General features: G+C 47.3%; 2 protein-coding genes across 2 annotated transcripts; both read right to left on the reverse strand.

Moving 5' to 3' along the window:
* Nucleotides 1-9368: 9368 nt before the first annotated feature.
* On the reverse strand, nt 9369-15264 carry LOC131106152 (rac GTPase-activating protein 1-like). The gene is made up of 17 exons (XM_058054959.2): nt 15116-15264; nt 14736-14839; nt 14175-14377; nt 13560-13714; nt 13345-13414; nt 13203-13256; nt 12745-12819; nt 12561-12678; nt 12309-12457; nt 12007-12168; nt 11830-11925; nt 11558-11756; nt 11369-11474; nt 11155-11287; nt 10491-10599; nt 10269-10377; nt 9369-9899 (listed from the first exon to the last, which is right to left on the reverse strand). The coding sequence occupies exons 2-17, from the start codon at nt 14818-14820 to the stop codon at nt 9830-9832; spliced, it is 1893 nt and encodes a 630-aa protein (XP_057910942.2). The 5' UTR covers nt 14821-14839; nt 15116-15264; the 3' UTR covers nt 9369-9829.
* Nucleotides 15265-15540: 276 nt separating this feature from the next.
* Nucleotides 15541-23285, reverse strand: LOC131106198 (major intrinsically disordered Notch2-binding receptor 1-like). Its single transcript, XM_058055042.2, has 4 exons — nt 23014-23285; nt 20471-22457; nt 18471-18689; nt 15541-18396 (listed from the first exon to the last, which is right to left on the reverse strand). Exons 2-4 carry the CDS (start codon nt 22445-22447, stop codon nt 18202-18204), a joined length of 2391 nt encoding a protein of 796 aa, XP_057911025.2. The 5' UTR covers nt 22448-22457; nt 23014-23285; the 3' UTR covers nt 15541-18201.
* Nucleotides 23286-24241: the final 956 nt, after the last annotated feature.

The following is a 24241-nucleotide window of genomic DNA, read 5'->3' on the forward strand; positions in this document are numbered from 1 at the left end:
CCAGTTGGTGGCGCTATACAGTGTATGTACACACACAGTCATAGACCAGAGGGTACCCCAAACCACCAGAAAAAATTTGGGCCTGATCCGACCATGTGGAAGGAAGTTACGGCTATATACATTTCCACCAGTTGGTGGCGCTATACAGTCTATGTACACACACAGTCATAGACCAGAGGGTACCCCAAACCACCAGAAAAAATTTGGGCTTGATCCGACCATGTGGAAGGAAGTTACGGCTATATACATTTCCACCAGTTGGTGGCGCTATACTGTCTATGTACACACACAGACATAGACCAGAGGGTACCCCAGACCACCAGAAAATTTTGTGGGCTGATCCGACCATGTGGAAGGAAGTTACGGCTATATACATTTCCACCAGTTGGTGGCGCTATAGAGTCTATGTACACACACAGTCATAGACCAGAGGGTACCCCAGACCACCAGAAAAAATTTGGGCTTGATCCGACCATGTGGAAGGAAGTTACGGCTATATACATTTCCACCAGTTGGTGGCGCTATACAGTCTATGTACACACACAGTCATAGACCAGAGGGTACCCCAAACCACCAGAAAAAATTTGGGCTTGATCCGACCATGTGGAAGGAAGTTACGGCTATATACATTTCCGCCAGTTGGTGGCGCTATAGAGTCTATGTACACACACAGTCATAGACCAGAGGGTACCCCAAACCACCAGAAAAAATTTGGGCTTGATCCGACCATGTGGAAAGAAGTTATGGCTATATACATTTCCACCAGTTGGTGGCGCTATAGAGTCTATGTACACACAGTATAACAAACCAGAGATTGACCCAACACACCAAAAAAAATTTCAAGACAATCTGACCATGAATCAGGAAGTTACGGCAGATATACATTTTCACCAGTTGGTGGCGCTGTGTTTTGAACATGGATTCTGGAGCGTTAAGTGCGTCCTGTCATGATAGACGTCTCCACCGAAAATCATAGTGATACGTGTAACGGGTGGCGAGGGATAATGAATTGAAACTTCTAGGTGGCGCTAGTGTGTCAATTTAGATTGGTGTCACATGGGAGCACCACCAGGGCGCTCAGGCCTGGATTAAGGCCTCATGTTTAAGATTTCAGCAGCCTGTGACCTTCTGCAGGCAAATGATGACCTTTTGATGGTCAATGGCGAAGGCTGACCATTCGCCGTGGCCACGCCCCCCACATGTGCTTTGCACACATCATAGTCCATCAACTGACTTCATCAGTCTGTCAGTCAAACTGTGTATTGACTTTGATGTACATTGCTTCAAGGCAAGGCCAGACACCAGGCAGGGCCAGATATGAAATGGTCAAAGTTTGGTGGCGTGCCACGCCCACATCCTATGGAGCGGCCCAAAATCCTTCGCAATTTAACGTGGGCCATCCGTCTAGTGTCCGTTGATGCAACAACGGACTCATTCGGTCAAACCCCCTAGGAGGAGTTCGTCGAGATACGACCCCTACATCCTCCCCCAAATGGCCGCCGCCACCTAAAATGGCCGACTTCCTGTTGGTTTTTGAACATGGGTTCTTGAGACTTTTTTGTGCGTCCTGTCACGAGTGATGTCTCCTCCGAAAATCATGCCGATACGTGCAACGGGAGGCGAGGGATAATTATTTTAAAACTTCTAGGTGGCGCTAGTGAGTCAATTTGGCTTGGTTTCATATGGGGGCCACACCAGGCCGCTCAGGCCTGGATTCTGACCCCCCCTATGAGTTTTCAAGCCCATGCGACCTTTTGCGGGCGAATGATGAGCTTTTCTATGTAAATGGCGAGGCCTGAGCATTCGCCGCCAGGCCACGCCCACCACGTGCGCTTTTCCTGCATCATGGTCCATCAACAGGCTTCACCAGGCTGTCAGGCAGTGACCTTGTGACCCTGTTGTTCATCTGATGAATCTCCTGGCAGAAAAGGCCTCATGTAGATGACACGCCTTTAGCCTGTCGCCAATAGGTGGCGCTGCGACGAAATCAGGAAGTGACCTACGGGGACCTTCGGGGCGGGGCCATGATCACATGTACCAAGTATGATGAAGATCTGACCACGTGGAGCCAAGTTATTCACGTCTACAGTTACGCTCAGCGTGCAAGGCCCGGACATATGAAAATGGGCAAAATTTGGGGGCGTGCCACGCCCACATCGTATGGAATATCCCAAAATCCTTCGCAATTTAACGTCGGCCATCCGTCTAGTGTCCGTTGATGCAACAACGGACTCATTTGGTCAAACCCCCTAGGAGGAGTTCGTCGAGATACGACCCCAACTTCTGGCACGAAAAAGGCCGCCGCCATCCAAAATGGCCGACTTCCTGTTCGTTTTCCAATATGGGTTCTTGAGACTTTTTGGTCCGTCCTGTCACGATAGACGTCTCCACCAAGTTTCGTGACGATAGGTGAAACTGGTGGCGGGGGCCAATTTTTTCAAAAATTAAAGGTGGCGCTAGAGAGTCAATTTTGGAACATTGTTTTCGGGACCCCCACCAGATCGAAATTTTCGCCAGACCTGACGCGCTTGCAAAATTTGGTGAGTTTTCGGGCATGTTAAGGCCCTCAAAATGGCCGTCCTTTCGTCAGAATAATAATAAAAAAAAAAATAATAATAATAATAAAAAACGGAACGATTACAATAGGGCTTTCGCACTGGTCAGTGCTCGAGCCCTAATTAAAACTGCAAGCAGTGATGAGCGGGCTCGAGCACCCCGACGCGCTCGGGGGTACGCGCGGGTCGGGGGTACGCGCGGGTCGGGGTCGTGTGCGCGACCGGACGGGCGCGCGGACGCGCCGTACGAAAAACCGTGGCGAGCGGATAAGCGGTAAGGGAGTCACGGCACTTGCAATTTTCCGCCAGGAGGGGGCGACAGCGGCGGCGAGGCGGGTGCGCGGTCACGTCCCGTCCGACGCCGCGAACCGCCATAAAAAAATTCACGACGATCGGACCGCGCGGTAGGTCCTTGCGGCGGATATACGTTTCCGCCTGTGGGTGGCGCTATAGAGTGTATGCGCCCACACGGTAACGGACCGGAGGGTACCCCGAACCAACAGAAAAAATTACGGGCCGATCCGACCGTGCGTAAGGAAGTTACGGCAGATATACATTTCCACCAGTTGGTGGCGCTATAGCGTATGTACACACACTGTCATAGACCAGAGGGTACCCCAGACCACCAGAAAAAATTTGGGCCTGATCCGACCATGTGGAAGGAAGTTACGGCTATATACATTTCCACCAGTTGGTGGCGCTATACAGTCGATGTACACACACAGTCATAGATCAGAGGGTACCCCAAACCACCAGAAAAAATTTGGGCTTGATCCGACCATGTGGAAGGAAGTTACGGCTATATACATTTCCACCAGTTGGTGGCGCTATAGAGTCTATGTACACACACAGTCATAGACCAGAGGGTACCCCAAACCACCAGAAAAAATTTGGGCTTGATCCGACCATGTGGAAGGAAGTTACGGCTATATACATTTCCACCAGTTGGTGGCGCTATAGAGTCTATGTACACACACAGTCATAGACCAGAGGGTACCCCAGACCACCAGAAAAAATTTGGGCTTGATCCGACCATGTGGAAGGAAGTTACGGCTATATACATTTCCACCAGTTGGTGGCGCTATACTGTCTATGTACACACACAGACATAGACCAGAGGGTACCCCAGACCACCAGAAAATTTTGTGGGCTGATCCGACCATGTGGAAGGAAGTTACGGCTATATACACTTCCACCAGTTGGTGGCGCTATAGAGTCTATGTACACACACAGTCATAGACCAGAGGGTACCCCAGACCACCAGAAAAAATTTGGGCTTGATCCGACCATGTGGAAGGAAGTTACGGCTATATACATTTCCACCAGTTGGTGGCGCTATACAGTCTATGTACACACACAGTCATAGACCAGAGGGTACCCCAAACCACCAGAAAAAATTTGGGCTTGATCCGACCATGTGGAAGGAAGTTACGGCTATATACATTTCCGCCAGTTGGTGGCGCTATAGAGTCTATGTACACACACAGTCATAGACCAGAGGGTACCCCAAACCACCAGAAAAAATTTGGGCTTGATCCGACCATGTGGAAGGAAGTTATGGCTATATACATTTCCACCAGTTGGTGGCGCTATAGAGTCTATGTACACACAGTATAACAAACCAGAGATTGACCCAACACACCAAAAAAAATTTCAAGACAATCTGACCATGAATCAGGAAGTTACGGCAGATATACATTTCCACCAGTTGGTGGCGCTGTGTTTTGAACATGGCTTCTGGAGCGTTAAGTGCGTCCTGTCATGATAGACGTCTCCACCGAAAATCATAGTGATACGTGTAACGGGTGGCGAGGGATAATGAATTGAAACTTCTAGGTGGCGCTAGTGTGTCAATTTAGATTGGTGTCACATGGGAGCACCACCAGGGCGCTCAGGCCTGGATTAAGGCCTCACGTTTAAGATTTCAGCAGCCTGTGACCTTCTGCAGGCAAATGATGACCTTTTGATGGTCAATGGCGAAGGCTGACCATTCGCCGTGGCCACGCCCCCCACATGTGCTTTACACACATCATAGTCCATCAACTGACATCATCAGTCTGTCAGTCAAACTGTGTATTGACTTTGATGTACATTGCTTCAAGGCAAGGCCAGACACCAGGCAGGGCCAGATATGAAATGGTCAAAGTTTGGTGGCGTGCCACGCCCACATCCTATGGAGCGGCCCAAAATCCTTCGCAATTTAACGTGGGCCATCCGTCTAGTGTCCGTTGATGCAACAACGGACTCATTCAGTCAAACCCCCTAGGAGGAGTTCGTCGAGATACGACCCCTACATCCTCCCCCAAATGGCCGCCGCCACCTAAAATGGCCGACTTCCTGTTGGTTTTTGAACATGGGTTATTGAGACTTTTTTGTGCGTCCTGTCACGAGTGATGTCTCCTCCGAAAATCATGCCGATACGTGCAACGGGAGGCGAGGGATAATTATTTTAAAACTTCTAGGTGGCGCTAGTGAGTCAATTTGGCTTGGTTTCATATGGGGGCCACACCAGGCCGCTCAGGCCTGGATTCTGACCCCCCCTATGAGTTTTCAAGCCCATGCGACCTTTTGCGGGCGAATGATGAGCTTTTCTATGTAAATGGCGAGGCCTGAGCATTCGCCGCCAGGCCACGCCCACCACGTGCGCTTTTCCTGCATCATGGTCCATCAACAGGCTTCACCAGGCTGTCAGGCAGTGACCTTGTGACCCTGATGTTCATCTGATGAATCTCCTGGCAGAAAAGGCCTCATGTAGATGACACGCCTTTAGCCTGTCGCCAATAGGTGGCGCTGCGACGAAATCAGGAAGTGACCTACGGGGACCTTCGGGGCGGGGCCATGATCACATGTACCAAGTATGATGAAGATCTGACCACGTGGAGCCAAGTTATTCACGTCTACAGTTACGCTCAGCGTGCAAGGTCCGGACATATGAAAATGGGCAAAATTTGGGGGCGTGCCACGCCCACATCGTATGGAATATCCCAAAATCCTTCGCAATTTAACGTCGGCCATCCGTCTAGTGTCCGTTGATGCAACAACGGACTCATTTGGTCAAACCCCCTAGGAGGAGTTCGTCGAGATACGACCCCAACTTCTGGCACGAAAAAGGCCGCCGCCATCCAAAATGGCCGACTTCCTGTTCGTTTTCCAATATGGGTTCTTGAGACTTTTTGGTCCGTCCTGTCACGATAGACGTCTCCACCAAGTTTCGTGACGATAGGTGAAACTGGTGGCGGGGGCCAATTTTTTCAAAAATTAAAGGTGGCGCTAGAGAGTCAATTTTGGAACATTGTTTTCGGGACCCCCACCAGATCGAAATTTTCGCCAGACCTGACGCGCTTGCAAAATTTGGTGAGTTTTCGGGCATGTTAAGGCCCTCAAAATGGCCGTCCTTTCGTCAGAATAATAATAAAAAAAAAAATAATTAAAACTGCAAGCAGTGATGAGCGGGCTCGAGCACCCCGACGCGCTCGGGGGTACGCGCGGGTCGGGGGTACGCGCGGGTCGGGGTCGCGCGCGCGACCGGACGGGCGCGCGGACGCGCCGTACAAAAAACCGCGGCGAGCGGATAAGCGGTAAGGGAGTCACGGCACTTGCAATTTTCCGCCAGGAGGGGGCGACAGCGGCGGCGAGGCGGGTGCGCGGTCACGTCCCGTCCGACGCCGCGAACCGCCATAAAAAAATTCACGACGATCGGACCGCGCGGTAGGTCCTTGCGGCGGATATACGTTTCCGCCTGTGGGTGGCGCTATAGAGTGTATGCGCCCACACGGTAACGGACCGGAGGGTACCCCGAACCAACAGAAAAAATTAGGGGCCGATCCGACCGTGCGTAAGGAAGTTACGGCAGATATACATTTCCACCAGTTGGTGGCGCTATAGCGTATGTACACACACTGTCATAGACCAGAGGGTACCCAAGACCACCAGAAAAATTTGTGGCCTGATCCGACCATGTGGAAGGAAGTTACGGCTATATACATTTCCACCAGTTGGTGGCGCTATACTGTCTATGTACACACACAGACATAGACCAGAGGGTACCCCAGACCACCAGAAAAATTTGTGGCCTGATCCGACCATGTGGAAGGAAGTTACGGCTATATACATTTCCACCAGTTGGTGGCGCTATAGAGTCTATGTACACACACAGTCATAGACCAGAGGGTACCCCAAACCACCAGAAAAAATTTGGGCTTGATCCGACCATGTGGAAGTAAGTTACGGCTATATACATTTCCACCAGTTGGTGGCGCTATACTGTCTATGTACACACACAGACATAGACCAGAGGGTACCCCAGACCACCAGAAAATTTTGTGGCCTGATCCGACCATGTGGAAGGAAGTTACGGCTATATACATTTCCACCAGTTGGTGGCGCTATACAGTCTATGTACACACACAGTCATAGACCAGAGGGTACCCCAAACCACCAGAAAAAATATGGGCTTGATCCGACCATGTGGAAGGAAGTTACGGCTATATACATTTCCACCAGTTGGTGGCGCTATACAGTGTATGTACACACACAGTCATAGACCAGAGGGTACCCCAAACCACCAGAAAAAATTTGGGCTTGATCCGACCATGTGGAAGGAAGTTACGGCTATATACATTTCCACCAGTTGGTGGCGCTATACTGTCTATGTACACACACAGTCATAGACCAGAGGGTACCCCAGACCACCAGAAAAAATTGTGGCCTGATCCGACCATGTGGAAGGAAGTTACGGCTATATACATTTCCACCAGTTGGTGGCGCTATAGAGTCTATGTACACACAGTATAACAAACCAGAGATTGACCCAACACACCAAAAAAAATTTCAAGACAATCTGACCATGAATCAGGAAGTTACGGCAGATATACATTTCCACCAGTTGGTGGCGCTGTGTTTTGAACATGGCTTCTGGAGCGTTAGGTGCGTCCTGTCATGATAGACGTCTCCACCGAAAATCATAGTGATACGTGTAACGGGTGGCGAGGGATAATGAATTGAAACTTCTAGGTGGCGCTAGTGTGTCAATTTAGATTGGTGTCACATGGGAGCACCACCAGGGCGCTCAGGCCTGGATTAAGGCCTGACGTGTAAGATTTCAGCAGCATGTGACCTTCTGCGGGCAAAATATGAGCCTTCGATGGTCAATGGCGAAGGATGACCATTCGCCGTGGCCACGCCCCCACATGTGCTTTCCACACATCACAGTCCATCGACTGACATCATCAGTCTGTCAGTCAAACTGTGTATTGACTTTGATGTACATTGCTTCAAGGCAAGGCCAGACACCAGGCAGGGCCAGATATGAAAAAGGTAAAAGTTTGATGGCGTGCCACGCCCACATCCTAAGGAGCAGCCCAAAATCCTTCGCAATTTAACGTGGGCCATCCGTCTAGTGTTCGTTGATGCTACAACGGACTCATTCGGTCAAACCCCCTAGGAGGAGTTCGTCGAGATACGACCCCTACATCCTCCCCCAAATGGCCGCCGCCACCTAAAATGGCCGACTTCCTGTTGGTTTTTGAACATGGGTTCTTGAGACTTTTTTGTGCGTCCTGTCACGAGTGATGTCTCCTCCGAAAATCATGCCGATACGTGCAACGGGAGGCGAGGGATAATTATTTTAAAACTTCTAGGTGGCGCTAGTGAGTCAATTTGGCTTGGTTTCATATGGGGGCCACACCAGGCCGCTCAGGCCTGGATTCTGACCCCCCCTATGAGCTTTCAAGCCCATGCGACCTTTTGCGGGCGAATGATGACCTTTTCTATGTAAATGGCGAGGCCTGAGCATTCGCCGCCAGGCCACGCCCACCACGTGCGCTTTTCCTGCATCATGGTCCATCAACAGGCTTCACCAGGCTGTCAGGCAGTGACCTTGTGACCCTGATGTTCATCTGATGAATCTCCTGGCAGAAAAGGCCTCATGTAGATGACACGCCTTTAGCCTGTCGCCAATAGGTGGCGCTGCGACGAAATCAGGAAGTGACCTACGGGGACCTTCGGGGCGGGGCCATGATTACATGTACCAAGTATGATGAAGATCTGACCACGTGGAGCCAAGTTATTCACGTCTACAGTTACGCTCAGCGTGCAAGGCCCGGACATATGAAAATGGGCAAAATTTGGGGGCGTGCCACGCCCACATCGTATGGAATATCCCAAAATCCTTCGCAATTTAACGTCGGCCATCCGTCTAGTGTCCGTTGATGCAACAACGGACTCATTTGGTCAAACCCCCTAGGAGGAGTTCGTCGAGATACGACCCCAACTTCTGGCACGAAAAAGGCCGCCGCCATCCAAAATGGCCGACTTCCTGTTCGTTTTCCAATATGGGTTCTTGAGACTTTTTGGTCCGTCCTGTCACGATAGACGTCTCCACCAAGTTTCGTGACGATAGGTGAAACTGGTGGCGGGGGCCAATTTTTTCAAAAATTAAAGGTGGCGCTAGAGAGTCAATTTTGGAACATTGTTTTCGGGACCCCCACCAGATCGAAATTTTCGCCAGACCTGACGCGCTTGCAAAATTTGGTGAGTTTTCGGGCATGTTAAGGCCCTCAAAATGGCCGTCCTTTCGTCAGAATAATAATAAAAAAAAAAAAAATAATAATAAAAAACGGAACGATTACAATAGGGCTTTCGCACTGGTCAGTGCTCGAGCCCTAATAATAAAAAACGGAACGATTACAATAGGGCTTTCGCACTGGTCAGTGCTCGAGCCCTAATAATAAAAAACGGAACGATTACAATAGGGCTTTCGCACTGGTCAGTGCTCGAGCCCTAATAACACAACAGCAGCCTCTAGTGGTGGACATTCATATAAAAGATCTAGTAGTTAGTTAGTTGCACAACACTGCATCATTCCCATTCAGTATCAGTGTTAATCTTATAGTCTTCCATACGTTTGCTAAATGCGTTAGCACGCAACATAAAGAACTAACATGCTCCCTTTGGTCCAGTGCCGTATCCCATATTTGCCATCCTAGATGCTGCAGTAACAACCACAGATGCATCCGGGATGATACGTGTTGATCTTGGTGATCAAGGCTTACAATCGCTTACGAGATACCAGGATTCAGAGAACGTCATTAGTAATCACAGGTACAAAAATTCTTCAACTGGTCACAGATTGTCTCATAGTTTTGCTAAATAATGCACAAAGCATAATGGAGTTAGACGCCTAAATTGCACATTTGTATTACTCCTGTATATGTGAAGTATAGCTTATTATTGCAGAACATGATACATAGATCCTATACATCAGGAGCATCTGATCACTTCAGCTGCGGAGACTCAAAGAAGTTCCCACGGGCATGAGCAGATCCTTTGCTCTTGCTTGTGAATCTAAAGGATGGATTGTTGGCAACAAATATGATTGTTAGTTATTTGGAAAAGTATATTACATTCCCTCAAATATTGGCCTCCATTAATGCTGCGATGTAGCTTTAATTCTTATTATAATAAGAAGCGATGTTTCCACTCAGTAGTCCACAGGTTGCATATCCAAAGGTTCTGACGTCTGTGTGGAGCTTCATAGGCCTAGCTTTGCCAGAATGCTCAGACTATCATATGATGAACCTTCAACAACCTCCAAACCACACAAGCACCTACACGTGCTCCACCAAGGTTAACCGTTGTATTTGAGGAAACACAAAATGATGAAGAATACTGCAATTGGGCCTTCAGTGCGTATGAGACAGTACGCCAACTTACAAGGTAGTGCTGGAGAGGGTCTGCATCATACGCTGTGACAGTGAGCCAGAGGAGGGGGTCTTGGTCATCATCTGCTGCTCAGGAGTGGTCACTGGTCCCAGTATGCTGACTGAAAAGGCAGACCAACAGCGGCTCATTGCTACCTGCTAACTGCAGTTTGTTACATAGCAACCAAAGCGTCTTGAAATAGTTGTGCACGCTTCCATGCATGTTACACAGCACCTTTACGATTTGGAGTCTCTGTGTGGCGGCCATTGTCTGCGTCTAGATCGTCTGGATAGGCATACAGGCCCCAGTAGCTCGCCGGGATACTGAGCAAGCGCTCCACGACCTGACGACAGAAAATCAGGTCGGAAACGATTCTTCTGGTCGCTAATTGTGCTACAAATTATGGTGGATCAATTATCAGTATAAAATCGATATTATTGACATTGCTTTGAGACAATTGTCATTCATTCTTGTCCTGAGATGTAATTCCCATATGAACCACTAGATGGGACTCACGTATAGTGTACCTGTGTGAGCCACATGTACTGTATGCATGTTCTTAAAATGGATGCCATACATGCCAAATTTAATTGTTGCATTTTTTGCAATGTAGCGAGCGTCTGTGAACTGTGAACTGTCTGTGAGCATGCACCATTTTGTTGATATTGACTTTGCTGACGCCTCAGGAAGTGTTGACTGGTCGGTAGTTTTTAGAGACGAGCAGATGAAAACACACGCATTCATGCACATGTCAATTTATCAAGGGTGCCATAATTAGAGATGTTTTTTTTTTATCTTGGATGAATTGATTTATGGATTATGGTGACAGGCCTACTTATGACCAAAATGATGAATGTGTTAAGTAAGCAAGTCGTTTGATAATGCACTGCTACGCTACCCGAGGCTGTCTGTGAGTGTCGTTTAGGAGAGTCATGTGGTCCGGATTGGGAACAGCATGGCCGACAAGCGTAGGTCCAAACACCCGGGCCAAGTTCACCACATCCATCTTGGTATCCAGACTTTGAGCCACCCTGCAGGGACAAAACAGAGGAGTAAACGTCAGTCATGGCAGTGTCCACCTAAGACGCTGACAAGGCTAGAAATGGAGCTACTTCTGGAGGTGAATCATCAGGCAGGCCAGAGTGTCTCGGTTGGGTTGAGGGAGCCCATTGATGGTCTGGTACAGCATGGCTGCACTCTTCTCATCATCCTGGATTTCTGAAACATTGGTCACAATCTTGACTCGGTTTGGATCTCCGCCACTACAGGCTGTAAGCAACGACACCAGACTCAAAACTGACCAGCTGCCTCCATGAATGCTTTGTTCAGGCGGAAGGTGAGCAGCGGCTCTGGAAGGTTCCTCAGGAAGTCTTTGAGAACACCTGTGATGACGTTGATGTCTTCTACCTTGTTAAGTTGCGGCAGAGTCTTTCCTCTCATCAGCTTCTCTTTCAGATCTTTCACCTGACGCTCCTGGCCAGAAATTCTGTACAGGCCAACCTAGATGGAGAGAAGATGAAAATAAACAAGCGATGCCCCACCATGAAACATGATTAATAAGAGGGCAGCTTACCTCGTGAAGCCCCCTGTGTTCTATCTCTCTGATGCAGTAGATGACCAAAGCTGGGATCCGTGGAGAAGTGACGGGAGCAAAGTCAGCCAGTGTGCTCTGCAAACACGTTATGCTAATTTATATGGACAAATATGGAGTGGAAATATGGCCGGAAACGTTGGGAAAAACATGCTGCACCTCTGCGGTCCTGACGGGAGTGCTGATGGCGGGATTACAAGGAAGGGGGCAACCGTCCTGACACTCGGGATGGGTCACAATCCTGCAGTTCTGACAGCGAAGGTATATCTTGCCAAACTTTGTCCTCCTTCCACACGGTGCGCAGAACTCGGACTTGATCACCTTTGTGAAAAGGAGAACAAGATGGACTTTATGGTTCCGACCATGGGGGGTTTAGCCCGGCAACTGCTGGAGGTAACAGCCCAACACAAGGGCATGATGATGATGATGATGATGTAAACGAGGTCGTAGCAATGTCTCACAGTTTTGGTGACGAACTGGTGCTGCTTCACTCCTCCGTTGGCTTTGGCGTTTTGGGGGTGATTGGGGAGATCTGAGACCGGTGTGCTGGGTGCTTCGCTGATGGCTTCAGATAGATCCGTTGAGGTGGTTTCAGGCCAGGATTGAGGAACTGTCAACGGGATCCCATCACCATACGTTTAACAATCTTAAATCTTTTATAAGAACTAACAGTTTCCGTGCAGAATTACAAACGGTGAACCAAAACTGCTCACCACTCTTTTTTCTGCTGCGTGTGCAGTAGGGGACTCTTTCGATGGTGGACACGGCCTCCACGGTGCCACCGTTCACAGGTAAAGCAATGGTGGTTGTGGCAATTATGGATTGGTTTATCTGTAAACATCACGTTTTAAAGAATAAAGAAATAAATAATACTGAATAACAGTGAGGCAGACTTACTCGATCTGACGGGCGGCCAGTAGAGCGAGGTTTCTTCAGCATCTGCGAAGGAACCTCAAGTTTTCGGGAGGATCGCTGTGGATGAAAAATGTAAAACTAGTTGGCTTAAAAGTACTAAACCAAAAAATAATGCTGAGGTGAAACATTACATTTAAAGGCAAAAGCAACTGTTTAGCTGGGTTTAGTCAACACACCTGCTGAGAGACAATAATAAAAAGTAAAGTAATAAAAACATAATATTTTGCTAGGTCAATCCCATTTTGAGAATGTGTTGTGTGCTAATAAAGAAAAGCCACCAAGTGGCCTCGGGGCCGCACTTTGGACACCCCTGCCCTACAGGATAGAATCGTTATTTCTTCTAAAATGTTGCAATGACTTTTTCACATTGTGATCCATCATCAAACAAAGAGATTCCAACAAGGACATTAGAGAACTATTTTATACATTTTAACACTTACTCGTTTCTGACGTTTCTGCAACCTTACGGTCTTCATCACAGAAGAATCCCATTCCTACAGGAAGAGGACAGGTTTACGTGGGTCTTATTGAATATAATGGAGTGGAGAAGCTAAGAAAAAACAAATAGAAAAAGACATTTACCAGAGAGTCATCTGTTTGATCAAAACTGATGCCCGACAATATGGAGGCTGATTCATCAATTGGAGCTAGCCTGCAAGACAACCCATGTCAGTCTGAAGTACTTGTGGGGAGCTGCAGAGGAACATCACCCACATCCTTCCATTTACCCATGAAAGGCATGTTTGTCAGCAGAGACCTGGCATTCTGATCATTGGGGGAAGAATAAAAAAACGGACCTTCTGCTGGAGTTAAGGTTGGCTTTAGCTGCCTGCGCAGCCTGGGAGTGCGCGCTGAGGAAGGCCAAGGCCGAGCGTTGCTCCTCGCTGAGGTGGACACTGTTACCGTTGTTCTCCGATATCAGCACATCCCGGATCAGCTGGAGCTGACGCTCCTTTAGGGAAACACAATAACAATTAGGAGTGTGTGTGGTGGAGGGTGGGGGGGACATCAGCATCTAAAGTGTGTTTGCTTTGTCTATGGCTTTTTCATGACTTCCTGTACTTCTCCATAATGTCTGTCAGCTGTTTTCAAAGGGCCCCATGTCAGCTGACTTCAAAGTGGCTTTTGCTTTAGAGCAGCTCATTTAAAAAACGTAAGCGCCCGCAGAGTTTGTTTGACGTGACAAAGAACCTCTGCAGGCTTTCTGTGGCCGGTCTACGGCTGGAAAATCAGCACATCATACTCCTGACCGTGCGATTCTAGCATTTTTTGCCGTACAACTGGTTGACCTAGCCCCATATTCATTCCTCTTACATTATTTCCGATGTAGATTAGAAATTAGAGATCATTTGAAATTTGAACAACTTTGAAGGTTGCCCCAGGGTGGAGTTCCACAAAGCAGTGTCACCAACCAGCTTCTCATAGACATCTTCAGCCTTCTGCCGCCGACGGATTTCCACATCGACTTGGTTGCGGGCATGTTTCAATCTGACCTCCAGAGCGCCCCTCTCAGTCTCTGCTTTAGCCAGCATCTCTTTGCAGGACAGCAGCTCCTCACCTGCCCGCAGCCACTTCTTACGGCAGTCCTCAAAGTTCACAGCCATCTGAAGGAACTCTGCATGACGAGAGAAAAGAGAAATTAGCACCAGCCTGCGTTTATGTATCCTGTGATGGTTACGTTGGGACAAAATATCCTGCTCATTTTGGCTGTTTTAAAATTATATTGAATCCCAGTGGAGCGCTGCATGATATCTGCTTTTACACAATGTAAAATCTTTGTTGTGATTCATTTATAACAGATTCTATTTGATGGTTTGCATTTTTTAGTTTTTAAATGTGACGACGTGTTTTTCTATAAATGTGTACTTTGCTACTCTCTGCTGTGTACACTGTGTCATGTCTTGCTTTGCTGGTTTCTCCCCACTTAAATCTATACGGGAGTCAAATATTCAAGCCGAGTGGAAATAACTTACGTGGTTCAGAGCTCTCGTTCAGACAGTCCACCTGGGAACGTAAACTCTGGAACTGGTTGTACAAGTTCACCACGGTCGACTCCATTGCGTCTCGTCACGTTAGCCTTGATGAAAAACCTACGTTAGACAGGCTAAAGGAGGCTAAACCAGATGCCGTAAGCTCTGTGAAATTGTACATTGCTGCAAATTAATAAGGACACATAACACAAGCTTTGCAAACAAATCCACCTTCACTGTATTTCGATCCCGTTGAGCTATGTTACTGTAAAATAGGTCCCATTCATGCTAGGTTTAGCTAGCCGGTGAATATGCTTATCTCGCATTGGAGCGTTAGCATTAGTGCTACATGTCACGGCTTTGTTTAAAAGGCGAAAAGGTACCTGTACAATATATTCCTTGTAAAAGTGTGACTGGCATGGAACGACCCAGTCAGCGTCCGATGCCAGAGACGAAACACACAAAACTCCACTGCGGTACTGCAGCAGAGCCGCACCTACTGGCAGCTTTCTTCCGCAAAGTTCAAAATCAGCGCCGTTTCGTCTTCTTCGTTGGTTGTATTGGAGTTTGTACTATACTGCCCCCACACGTTCAACGGTGGAACTGAAAAGTTCACCTGAATTACTATATCATATACTACATTCAAATGTACAGTATTCAGTGTACAATGTACAGTATAAAATTACCATTATTTTTTTTCAAAATGTAATATTCATGTATATTTGTGGAACTAATAAAGATACATCTTTTTTGACTTCCTGTATTTTTTGAACATGTTTGACCAGTCATCGGATCAGTCAATATACTGCAAAAATGAGTTTTATTCATATTTTATTCCCACAGGCAAATAAACTAATGTCCATTCATTTACAAAGCACTGCCAACCACCAACATGTGCCATAATATCTGCTCATAATTTTTCATTTACAAGAAGTGTCTATTTACCTGAGATGTCTAAATTTTCTAAAAGCATCTCGGGGGGTGGGGGGGGGGTGTAATAAGAGGCTCTAATGCACAGAAGTTTTGGAGAAAGCACCTGCATATTATGCTGACTACGTAGTTGAACCTCTTCAGTGGCAACATTGGTAATGGATCCTCAAACACCCTCATGGGGAACACATGGCAGATGTACATCCACTTAGGAGGATGCATTCAAGCAAAACACTCTCTCATTAGACCCTGTGTGGATTTGTGCACTCAAAACAGGATGAAAGGTTTTAGGTCCAGCTGGAGAAAACATGTTTTGGAAATATTCTCTCTCCAATATGTTGGATACTCCAAAAGTGGGAAAAACATCTGCAACAAATGTCAAATGTTTATACTGTAAAATGGTATGAAATGGCCACTTATAAAGGGTCTTGAATGTTCCTCAAGCATTTTTTATGGAAATAAGTTGAACTTTTGGGAGGCCGTGTGTCATTACATCACCTGGTGTAAAAGTATCATTTCAGAACGTCATAGCAGTAGTAAAACGTGGTGGTGGTAGTGTGATGGTCTGGGGCTGTTTTGCTGCTTCAGGACCTGAAATCCTTGCTGGGATAAATGAAACCATCAATTCTGCTGTCTGAATGTCCTTCATAGTCGATAAAGGTGTATCCCAATGAAGAGCATTGTTAGCTAGCTCATATTAACGTTATCATGTTATAATGCACAGAAAAGGGAAAGAAATATGCGTTCATGTTTCTTCTAAGGATTGGGAATTATGGGCAAAATTCCAAAAAAAGAGCAGTTCCCCTTTAAAAGGGCGCTCCAATGTGGCTGAATTACAACAATTCTGCAAAGATGCCAACGTTCTCATGAAAAGTTATTGCAAATGTTTGATAGCAGTCGCTGCTAAAGGGGGTTCAGGGGGCCATCACTAGTGGATTTGGTAATAAACAGTTTCATTTTGAAAGGACATTTTGTGTTCAGGTGTGTAATATTAAGATGAGTTTGATGATGTGAAACATTAAAGTGTACCAAACATGGCCAAAAATAAGAAATGAGGAAGGAGGGCGGAGACTTGTTGACACCTCTGTGTGCGTGAACCACTTCCACTATTAGCAGCCTCCATCTCTTGGGGTAACAGGAAGGTTTTACAAAATGGAACCTCACACCACGGTCAAAACCGCATTCATCCCTGGGAGGGGAAGGTGAATGAAATCGTTATCGGCGGGGCGAGCCCAGTGAAACACTAATGTGCCAGGTAGGATGCACTCCAAACAGCCCATCAATTGAATTACAAGTGGAAACTCCCACTTAAAGAGTTTCCTGGAAAATGCTTCCTGTTCAGGTTATCTACTTGTCCATATCGCCAGCATCAGCAGCAGCAAGACGTGCCTTTCTGGAAAGCTGAGCCTTGATGAACAATCCATAATACTCATCCTTTGATTGCTTAGATGAAGTATAAGAATCATGAAAAGTACAAAATTGTATATTTCACATTCATGCTGATGGGACATGACAATTATCTTATGAGGAACAAATAGAACAGAAAACACGAGACAGACCATCTTCATGGAACACAGGGGTGTCCAAACTTTTTCCAGCCTGGGCCACTTCCATATTTTGGAAAGCAACATAGCAGATACGTATGCTCAGAAATTAATATACTTTGAGAAAAAAACTGCATCTCAGTAAGGCATTTTATGAGGATGAATGTCGGTTTTTTGTCCCATTTTTGCACATTTTCAAAATGTTTCAAATTTCTTGAATAATCTTCTTAAACTTTCTATTTTTCCAAGTAGTGCAACTTTATTGTTTAGATTTTTTTGTCATAATAATGTGAATAAAAAAAATAACATTGAAAAACATATATTTCAACTCCACACTTCTAAATAGATATTTTTTTCAGCATAATAGTAATATTATTACTAATATTGGGAGTTCATTCTTGTGAAATTGCAATTTTTATTTTTTATTTCTTCACTGCAACCAAATTTTTTTCCCGTAGGATTTTTCTTTTTAATATTTTGACTTCATTCTTGTAAAATTATTGCTGAATTTTCCATTTTTGCTGCTGCTTTTTTTAGTTTTCTACTTCAGTTCTATTTTTGGAATGTAAATGGCTCACGGGAGTCACTTTATATGACAATTACCGTTGTAAATCCCGGGCCGCACTTTGGACACCCCTGATTTAGCAGTTTTTCTGAAAATGGCTGAGTACTTTTTCAATATGGATCTATATGCAGCTCTGTTTGTCATTTTAAACATCAGCATAACTAAACCATGAAAATATATTTAAAAGAGCATTTACTGTGTGAAGAAAAAAACAACTCGTGTAAAATAAGGCGTCGAATGAAGCTGAAGTTCAGACGATGATGCTTATTGCAGTTCCCAAGTTTAGGTTCTAGTGTCAGAGTCCGCCCCCTTCAAATCATCTCCACGAGGATGTCGGACTAGATGTCGTGCAAGTACAAGCTACAGAGCGTGGAAGTAGAAAATGTCATGAAACGACCCCATGACCTCACGACCTCACGACCTCATGACCTCATGACCTCATAGTGCAAATGGGAATGACCACAATAAGAATGATAGCCAGCGCGGCGCCCACCAGCGCCAGCAACTTGCAGACTTTGGCCCTGCGTAGGCCGGCCTCTTTCCGCCTGAGTAGAGCATCGTAACCCGGAGTGTAGATGTCGTCCATCCAGAACTCCATGTTGTTGGGGTTTAGAGAATCCCGGGCCTGCGGGTCGTCAACACTTCCTTTTAAAAGCACTTTCACAGCTTTCATGACCATATCTAGGTGGAATGTATTACCTGGGAATCCAAAGGCGATATCCGCGCCTCTCTGTCGTCAACAGTCCAGATGGGTCTTCCTCTCCCTTCAACCGGTCTGGGGTCCATAATCTTCCCAGAAGTTAGTCCACCAGTCAAGCTGCTTTCTTTGTTGCCGAACAAAGACGAGCCAAACACTTGTTCCACAAGGCTGGACGACTTCTGGGAGAGTAATTTTGCTGTTCTGCTCGACTGATCTGACTAGAAAAGGGAAGAATTGGCTGTAAGACGTGTGGAGGACAACGTCCATCAACTTAGCTCTGCAGCCTTGCCATAAGAGCAAACACTTGTGGGACATTTTTACAATACATCCATCCATTTTCTACCGCTTATCCTCACCAGGGTCGCGGGGGTGCTGGAGCCTATCCCAGCTGTCTTCTGACCAGAGGCGGGTTCCACCCTGGACTGGTGGCCAGCCATTCCCAGGGCACATATAGACAAACAACCATTCACACTCACATTCATACCTAACATGCATGTTTTTGGAATGGGGGAGGGAAAAGCCCCTCATGCTCGAGGAGAAAATGATTAGATGTTTGGCATGGTCTATCCCTGATGCTCCCACAATGCTTTGAGGAGGGGATGAAATACAGCAAAAATATGACCTCCTGACTTGCACTTTGCAGGGGAGGGAAATGCAACCCTCAAGCCGCAAGTTTGAATACCTTCATGCCTTCACCTTCATGTCATCATGCCAAACCTCAGCAATCCCTCGGGGCCTCAACACAGCAAGCATTCGAGGATGAATTATGAGCGTGTGTTTTGGTTTGACTTTTTCCTAACACAATTTAATTCAAAAATAGACAAGCCACATTTCAATAAATACTTGGGCCTCGTACGGGCCTGTGTGCTTTTTCAGGTTAAGACATAAGAGTATTACGTTGTCTTCAACGTTTTACACTTTTACAGTGTTAAAAAACACAACCCCGCTCATATTCACTCTGTCTGTCTTCTGTTTTTATCAACTTCATATCAAATATAAAGTGTTTAAGTCATTTTTACAGGGCTGTCAAATCAGTTTGTAAATTAATCATGATTAATCACCATTTGCAACTGTGTCTGAAATATGCCCATTTTTACTGTATTTTACAATAGGAAGTATACTCCTTAACATAAGTGAAAATGGGGCTGCACGGTGGCCTCACAGCTAGGAGACCCGAGTTCAATTCCACCCTCGGCCATCTCTGTGTGTTTTTTGCATGTTCTTCCCGTGCGTGTGTGGCTTTTCTCCGGGTACTCCGGTTTCCTCCCACATTCCAAAAACATGCTAGGTTAATTGGCCACTCCAAATTGTCCATAGGTATGAATGTGAGTATGAATGGTTGTTTGTCTATATGTGCCCTGGGATTGGCTGGCCACCAGTCCAGGGTGGACAGCTGGGATAGGCTCCAGCACCCCTGCGACCCTCGTGAGGATAAGCGGTAGAAAATGAATGAATGAATGGCTCTAAATTGAAGCTATTGTTTTTTTGTGTCTAAAATGGAGGATTCCTTGAATTAGCTTTTGTAGTTTGAGTTGCTTTTACTTGTTGTATTGATGTTCAGAGTTCAGAATGTCCATGAATGCACCTCACGGGAGAAAGTGTTGTTCCAAGGACCAAAGGAGAGATGCGTTTGTGAGGTGGTGACACATGATGGTGTTGTTTGAGCACCGCAGTTGTTGACTGCATGCATTACTTAGAGTAAAAACGTTTAATGTGATGAATTAAATAAATTATTTACCGCTGTTGTTGTTGATTGCATACATTACTTAGAGTAAAAACGTTTAACGTGATGAATTAAATAAATTATTTACCGCTGTTGTTGTTGATTGCATACATTAGTTGGAGTAAAAACGTTTAACGTGATGAATTAAATAAATTATTAAGGCTGTTGTCGTTGATTGCATACATTAGTTGGAGTAAAAACGTTTAACATGATGAATTAAATACACGATTTACTGTATTGGCCACTCATGCATACAAAGTTAGAGCAATACTCCACCTGCCCAGTTTTTCCGTGGGAAGATTTTCCACCTTTAATTTTGGAGAAAGACACGGTCCAGTCTTTTGCAGCGGTGGCCACATTTGCTTGCTTGGAATCCTTGCTCCCTTTCTCTCCAGCCTCATTTTTTGAGCCCCGAAAAGACGCTGCATCTTTCCTCCCATCTTTACTCGCCTTGGCATCACCGTGAGCCTTGCTGCTGTCAGGTCGCTCCTCGGGATTGTTCCATGCGTTCCAGTCCAGACTACTCGGGCTGGCTGCTGGGAAGAGGTGTCCCGACACAGACAGAGGCTGCGGTTCGGATGATTCAGAGGGAGTGATAGGATGGCTCATGAAGGAAGAGACGCCACTGAGGGGCTCCAGCCATCGGTCGCCCATCCCTTGTCCGCTAGCGACAGCCGGCTGCGGGATCTTTTCATCCAGACGCTGCAACGCCGACAACACCTGGGAAATCTCAGCCTTGACCTCGTTTAAGGACTCCAGTTGTCGCTCGATCTGGTTCATGCGGAGCAGGAGTCGACACACGCTGGCTTTGAGTCCATCATCGCTGCTTTCCAGGGAGTGAAAGAGCCGCTGAAGCTGGCCCAGGCGGCCCCGTCTGGCTTCTGGGGTGTCCTGGTTGAGACCTCCGGATCCATCGTTTGGGTGCAGCACCCCCGTAGACCCGCACATGCTGATGTCATCTAAGAAGCGGAAGATGGCACTGATGTCATCCTCGCAGAACTCGGGATCATCTAATGAAGTCATGAAGGACAGACGATCAGCATGGACGAGACTGCGGAGGCGCCTGGGATCCGGAGGATCGGTCTGGGTTCCTTGAGCCTTGACTCCATCAATTCCAGTATCGCCAATCTCACATCCCAGAGAGCCCCCCAGTTTGCTGATAGCGGGGCTTGATCGCCTCGGTTGTTGTATGCCACGGGACTCGGGTCCCAAGCCGGCGCTGGCCGGGTTGATCCGGTCCTCCAGACTGTGACTCTTGTTACTCCAGATGGGCCTTTGGCTCCTGGGGGGCTGCAGGTGCTTGGGAGACCGCTCGGGGGCCGATACAGGTCCAAAGTAAGTGGAGTCCTGCAAATCATCAAGACTTTCATGCTTAGTCCGGCGCTCTGGAGACTGTTGGAGCGGCGTGGGCGAGGGGTAAGGGTTGGGAATGGCGTCCGCCTGGTTGTCAAAGCCTTTGTCCCCTTTGGGACTGGGGGACTCGCTGTTGACGGTCACCTGCGGTATGTTGTGGAAGTCCTTCCGAAAGATGTTTCTCTTCTGGTCCACTGATGATTCCTGGTCCGCTTCAAACACCTCAGCGGGGGCCGAATCGCCGCTGGACTCGCTGTCCGTCTCCAACGGTAAGTAGATGCTCTTCATGATCTCGCTGGGGATCTGGCCACTGGGGTACAAAAGGGTGGTGTGGGGCAGGTCGAAAGACACAGCCCGAGTCCTGACCCGGGGAGGGGATACAAGCGAGACGGGATCGGGGGGAAGACTGGAGCGCTTGCGTGCCGAGTAGTTGGGATTCGGAAACAGCAAGTGCTGGTCAAGGCGGCTGCCGGTGGAGTCAGAGTGAGCCCGTGCTCTTTCCCGACCGGGAATGTTCAGTTGCTGGATTCCGGGCAGACCTGGGCCCGGAGAGCGGTCGACGGGGAGGACGGTCTGAGCTCTCATTGGCTGGCTCTCATCGCCGGCCCCGCCCGTCATTTGAATAAGATGGAATATGGTGACGATGTCAGCAGCGACACCTATGGGCGACAGGCCCTGTCCTCGGGAGGAAACGCGCTCCCGAAAAAGAGTGGCCGGGAAGCAGGGGTCCCGGCTGGCGGCAGCGAACAACAAACTCCTGAGCTCGGCGAGGTGTTCCAAGTCAAAGCGGGTGCTGACCATGCGGCAAAGGTCCTGGAAGGTCAACCACTGACGCATACTGGCCAGTTCCTCCAGGATCCCCAGGAGGACTCCGGGGTATTCCTGCTGCAGGTCGGCCATGGTTGCTCATCTGAGGGGACACGGACGTCGCGTGTCATCACAACGGCGATGCCAATCATATTTCACATGTATTATTTATTTGGTATGTTGTAAATAGAAAACATATTAGCAAAAAGTACCAGAAAGTGAATAAAGTCATGAATGAATTGGTTAAACAATTCCAAAATGTAAAAAGGTACATCAATTCAACATTAACTGTACTTCAGCAAGTTAGCATGTTCTCCCGATTTCCAATCCTGCCCCCCAGCTCAGGAGTAAAAAGCCCTTGGAGTGGGAATTTGGAAAGCCACCTTATTTGGGGCCCTAAAATAACCTCTCATCTGACGTGTTTGAATCCCTTCCATTTCATCATTTTTTATTAACGGCATCATGAGCTACTTTATCTGGGTCAAAGTGGCTAATGGAGTCCACACTTACCTTTTTATTCCAGACTGGCCATAAAAATCCTTATGGATGCTACGTTGATGTTATGTTACGTTTACGGGCAGTCAGACACGACGCTGTTGAGAGTAACGATGTAAACATCGAGAGCATGGAGGACTTATTGGAGGAGCTTATTGACTCACCTGAATACGAATATCGAACAGTGACGTCACACGCTCACGGATCCATCAAAAGTGGAAAAAAGAAATCCAACATAAAGACCAAATAGATCCGGTCCGAACCATACCGCCCTTCTCCTTCCGAGCCTCCCTGTGTTCGTAGCCGCGATGAGCCGAGCTCAGGCAGGAGAGAGAATGAGAAACCAGGTCATCTTCCCACAAGTCCCCGCAGTCCCCTACGGGACCTCAACATACATCCAAAACGGTTTCCCCCACCGCCGAGGAGCCATTAGCTGAAGCTAACTGCAGTCAGGGCAGACGTTCTCCAGTGATGGAGGGACACAAAGTCTGGACCTGCAGCAGCAGCCCCGGTAAAGGTGCCATACTGGGCATGGGAGCAGTTTGGGAATAGGACAGGATGAAACGTTCATGTTTGCTAATTGGCACGCCTTCCACTCCAGACTGACAGTGGACCATCAATCCTGGGCAGATGCCTGCTGGATGGAGTGTCTCCCCTGCTCTTCACCATTACTCCACATTATCAGCCATAAAGGCTTGGACTTAAAAGCCCATTAGGACCAGAGAGGGTCCGGCCTTTCATCTGAGTGCTTGCACTCCACTCCAATCACGACTGACGCGTCTAATTTACCTGGAAAGTCAGAAGCACGTCCATCCTGGATGGCCTGGATGGGGATCAATGCAGTGGATGGGGGGTGGGGGGTGGGGGGTGGCGGTGGGGGGTATGAAGGCAGCAGAAAGGCCGCCAACAAGAAAACATTCCATATCAGGTATGTTAACTCCTCCACGTTTACTACTCTTGCAACATAATCAATATTTTTGAAGCAAACATGCAACAAACTTTGCAAAATGTCAAGAAAAAAGAGGACCACAACCTTCCCAGCATGCCTTGCGACAGGAATGTATGAGTGTTTACGTTGCATGGGTATTGCCCCTAGATATTAGTCAGTATGCTAACATGTTGCCGTCGGTGGGCTCCTTTGTCCTTTGGCGCCGTGCGTCTACATGACGTAGTCTGGATGGCTCTTTAGACCAGTTACACGTTGACTGACTTGACTTCACTGTACACAAGAATTATTCAGCAGCTATTTTAGGCGATGGATTACATGATTTGTCCATGATTACTATTATGAAACATAGAAAAAGAATCAGTCCTGCACATGTAACCAAACAGACAAATTATGGTCTCATTGTACAGTTCAATAGCAAAGCATCAACTGTAAATACCTTTTAA

The sequence above is a fragment of the Doryrhamphus excisus genome, linkage group LG18 (genome assembly GCF_037039965.1).
Source record: "Doryrhamphus excisus strain RoL-2023G ecotype Guam linkage group LG18, RoL_Dexc_Guam_v1.1, whole genome shotgun sequence".
In the NCBI taxonomy this organism is placed as follows: domain Eukaryota; kingdom Metazoa; phylum Chordata; class Actinopteri; order Syngnathiformes; family Syngnathidae; genus Doryrhamphus; species Doryrhamphus excisus.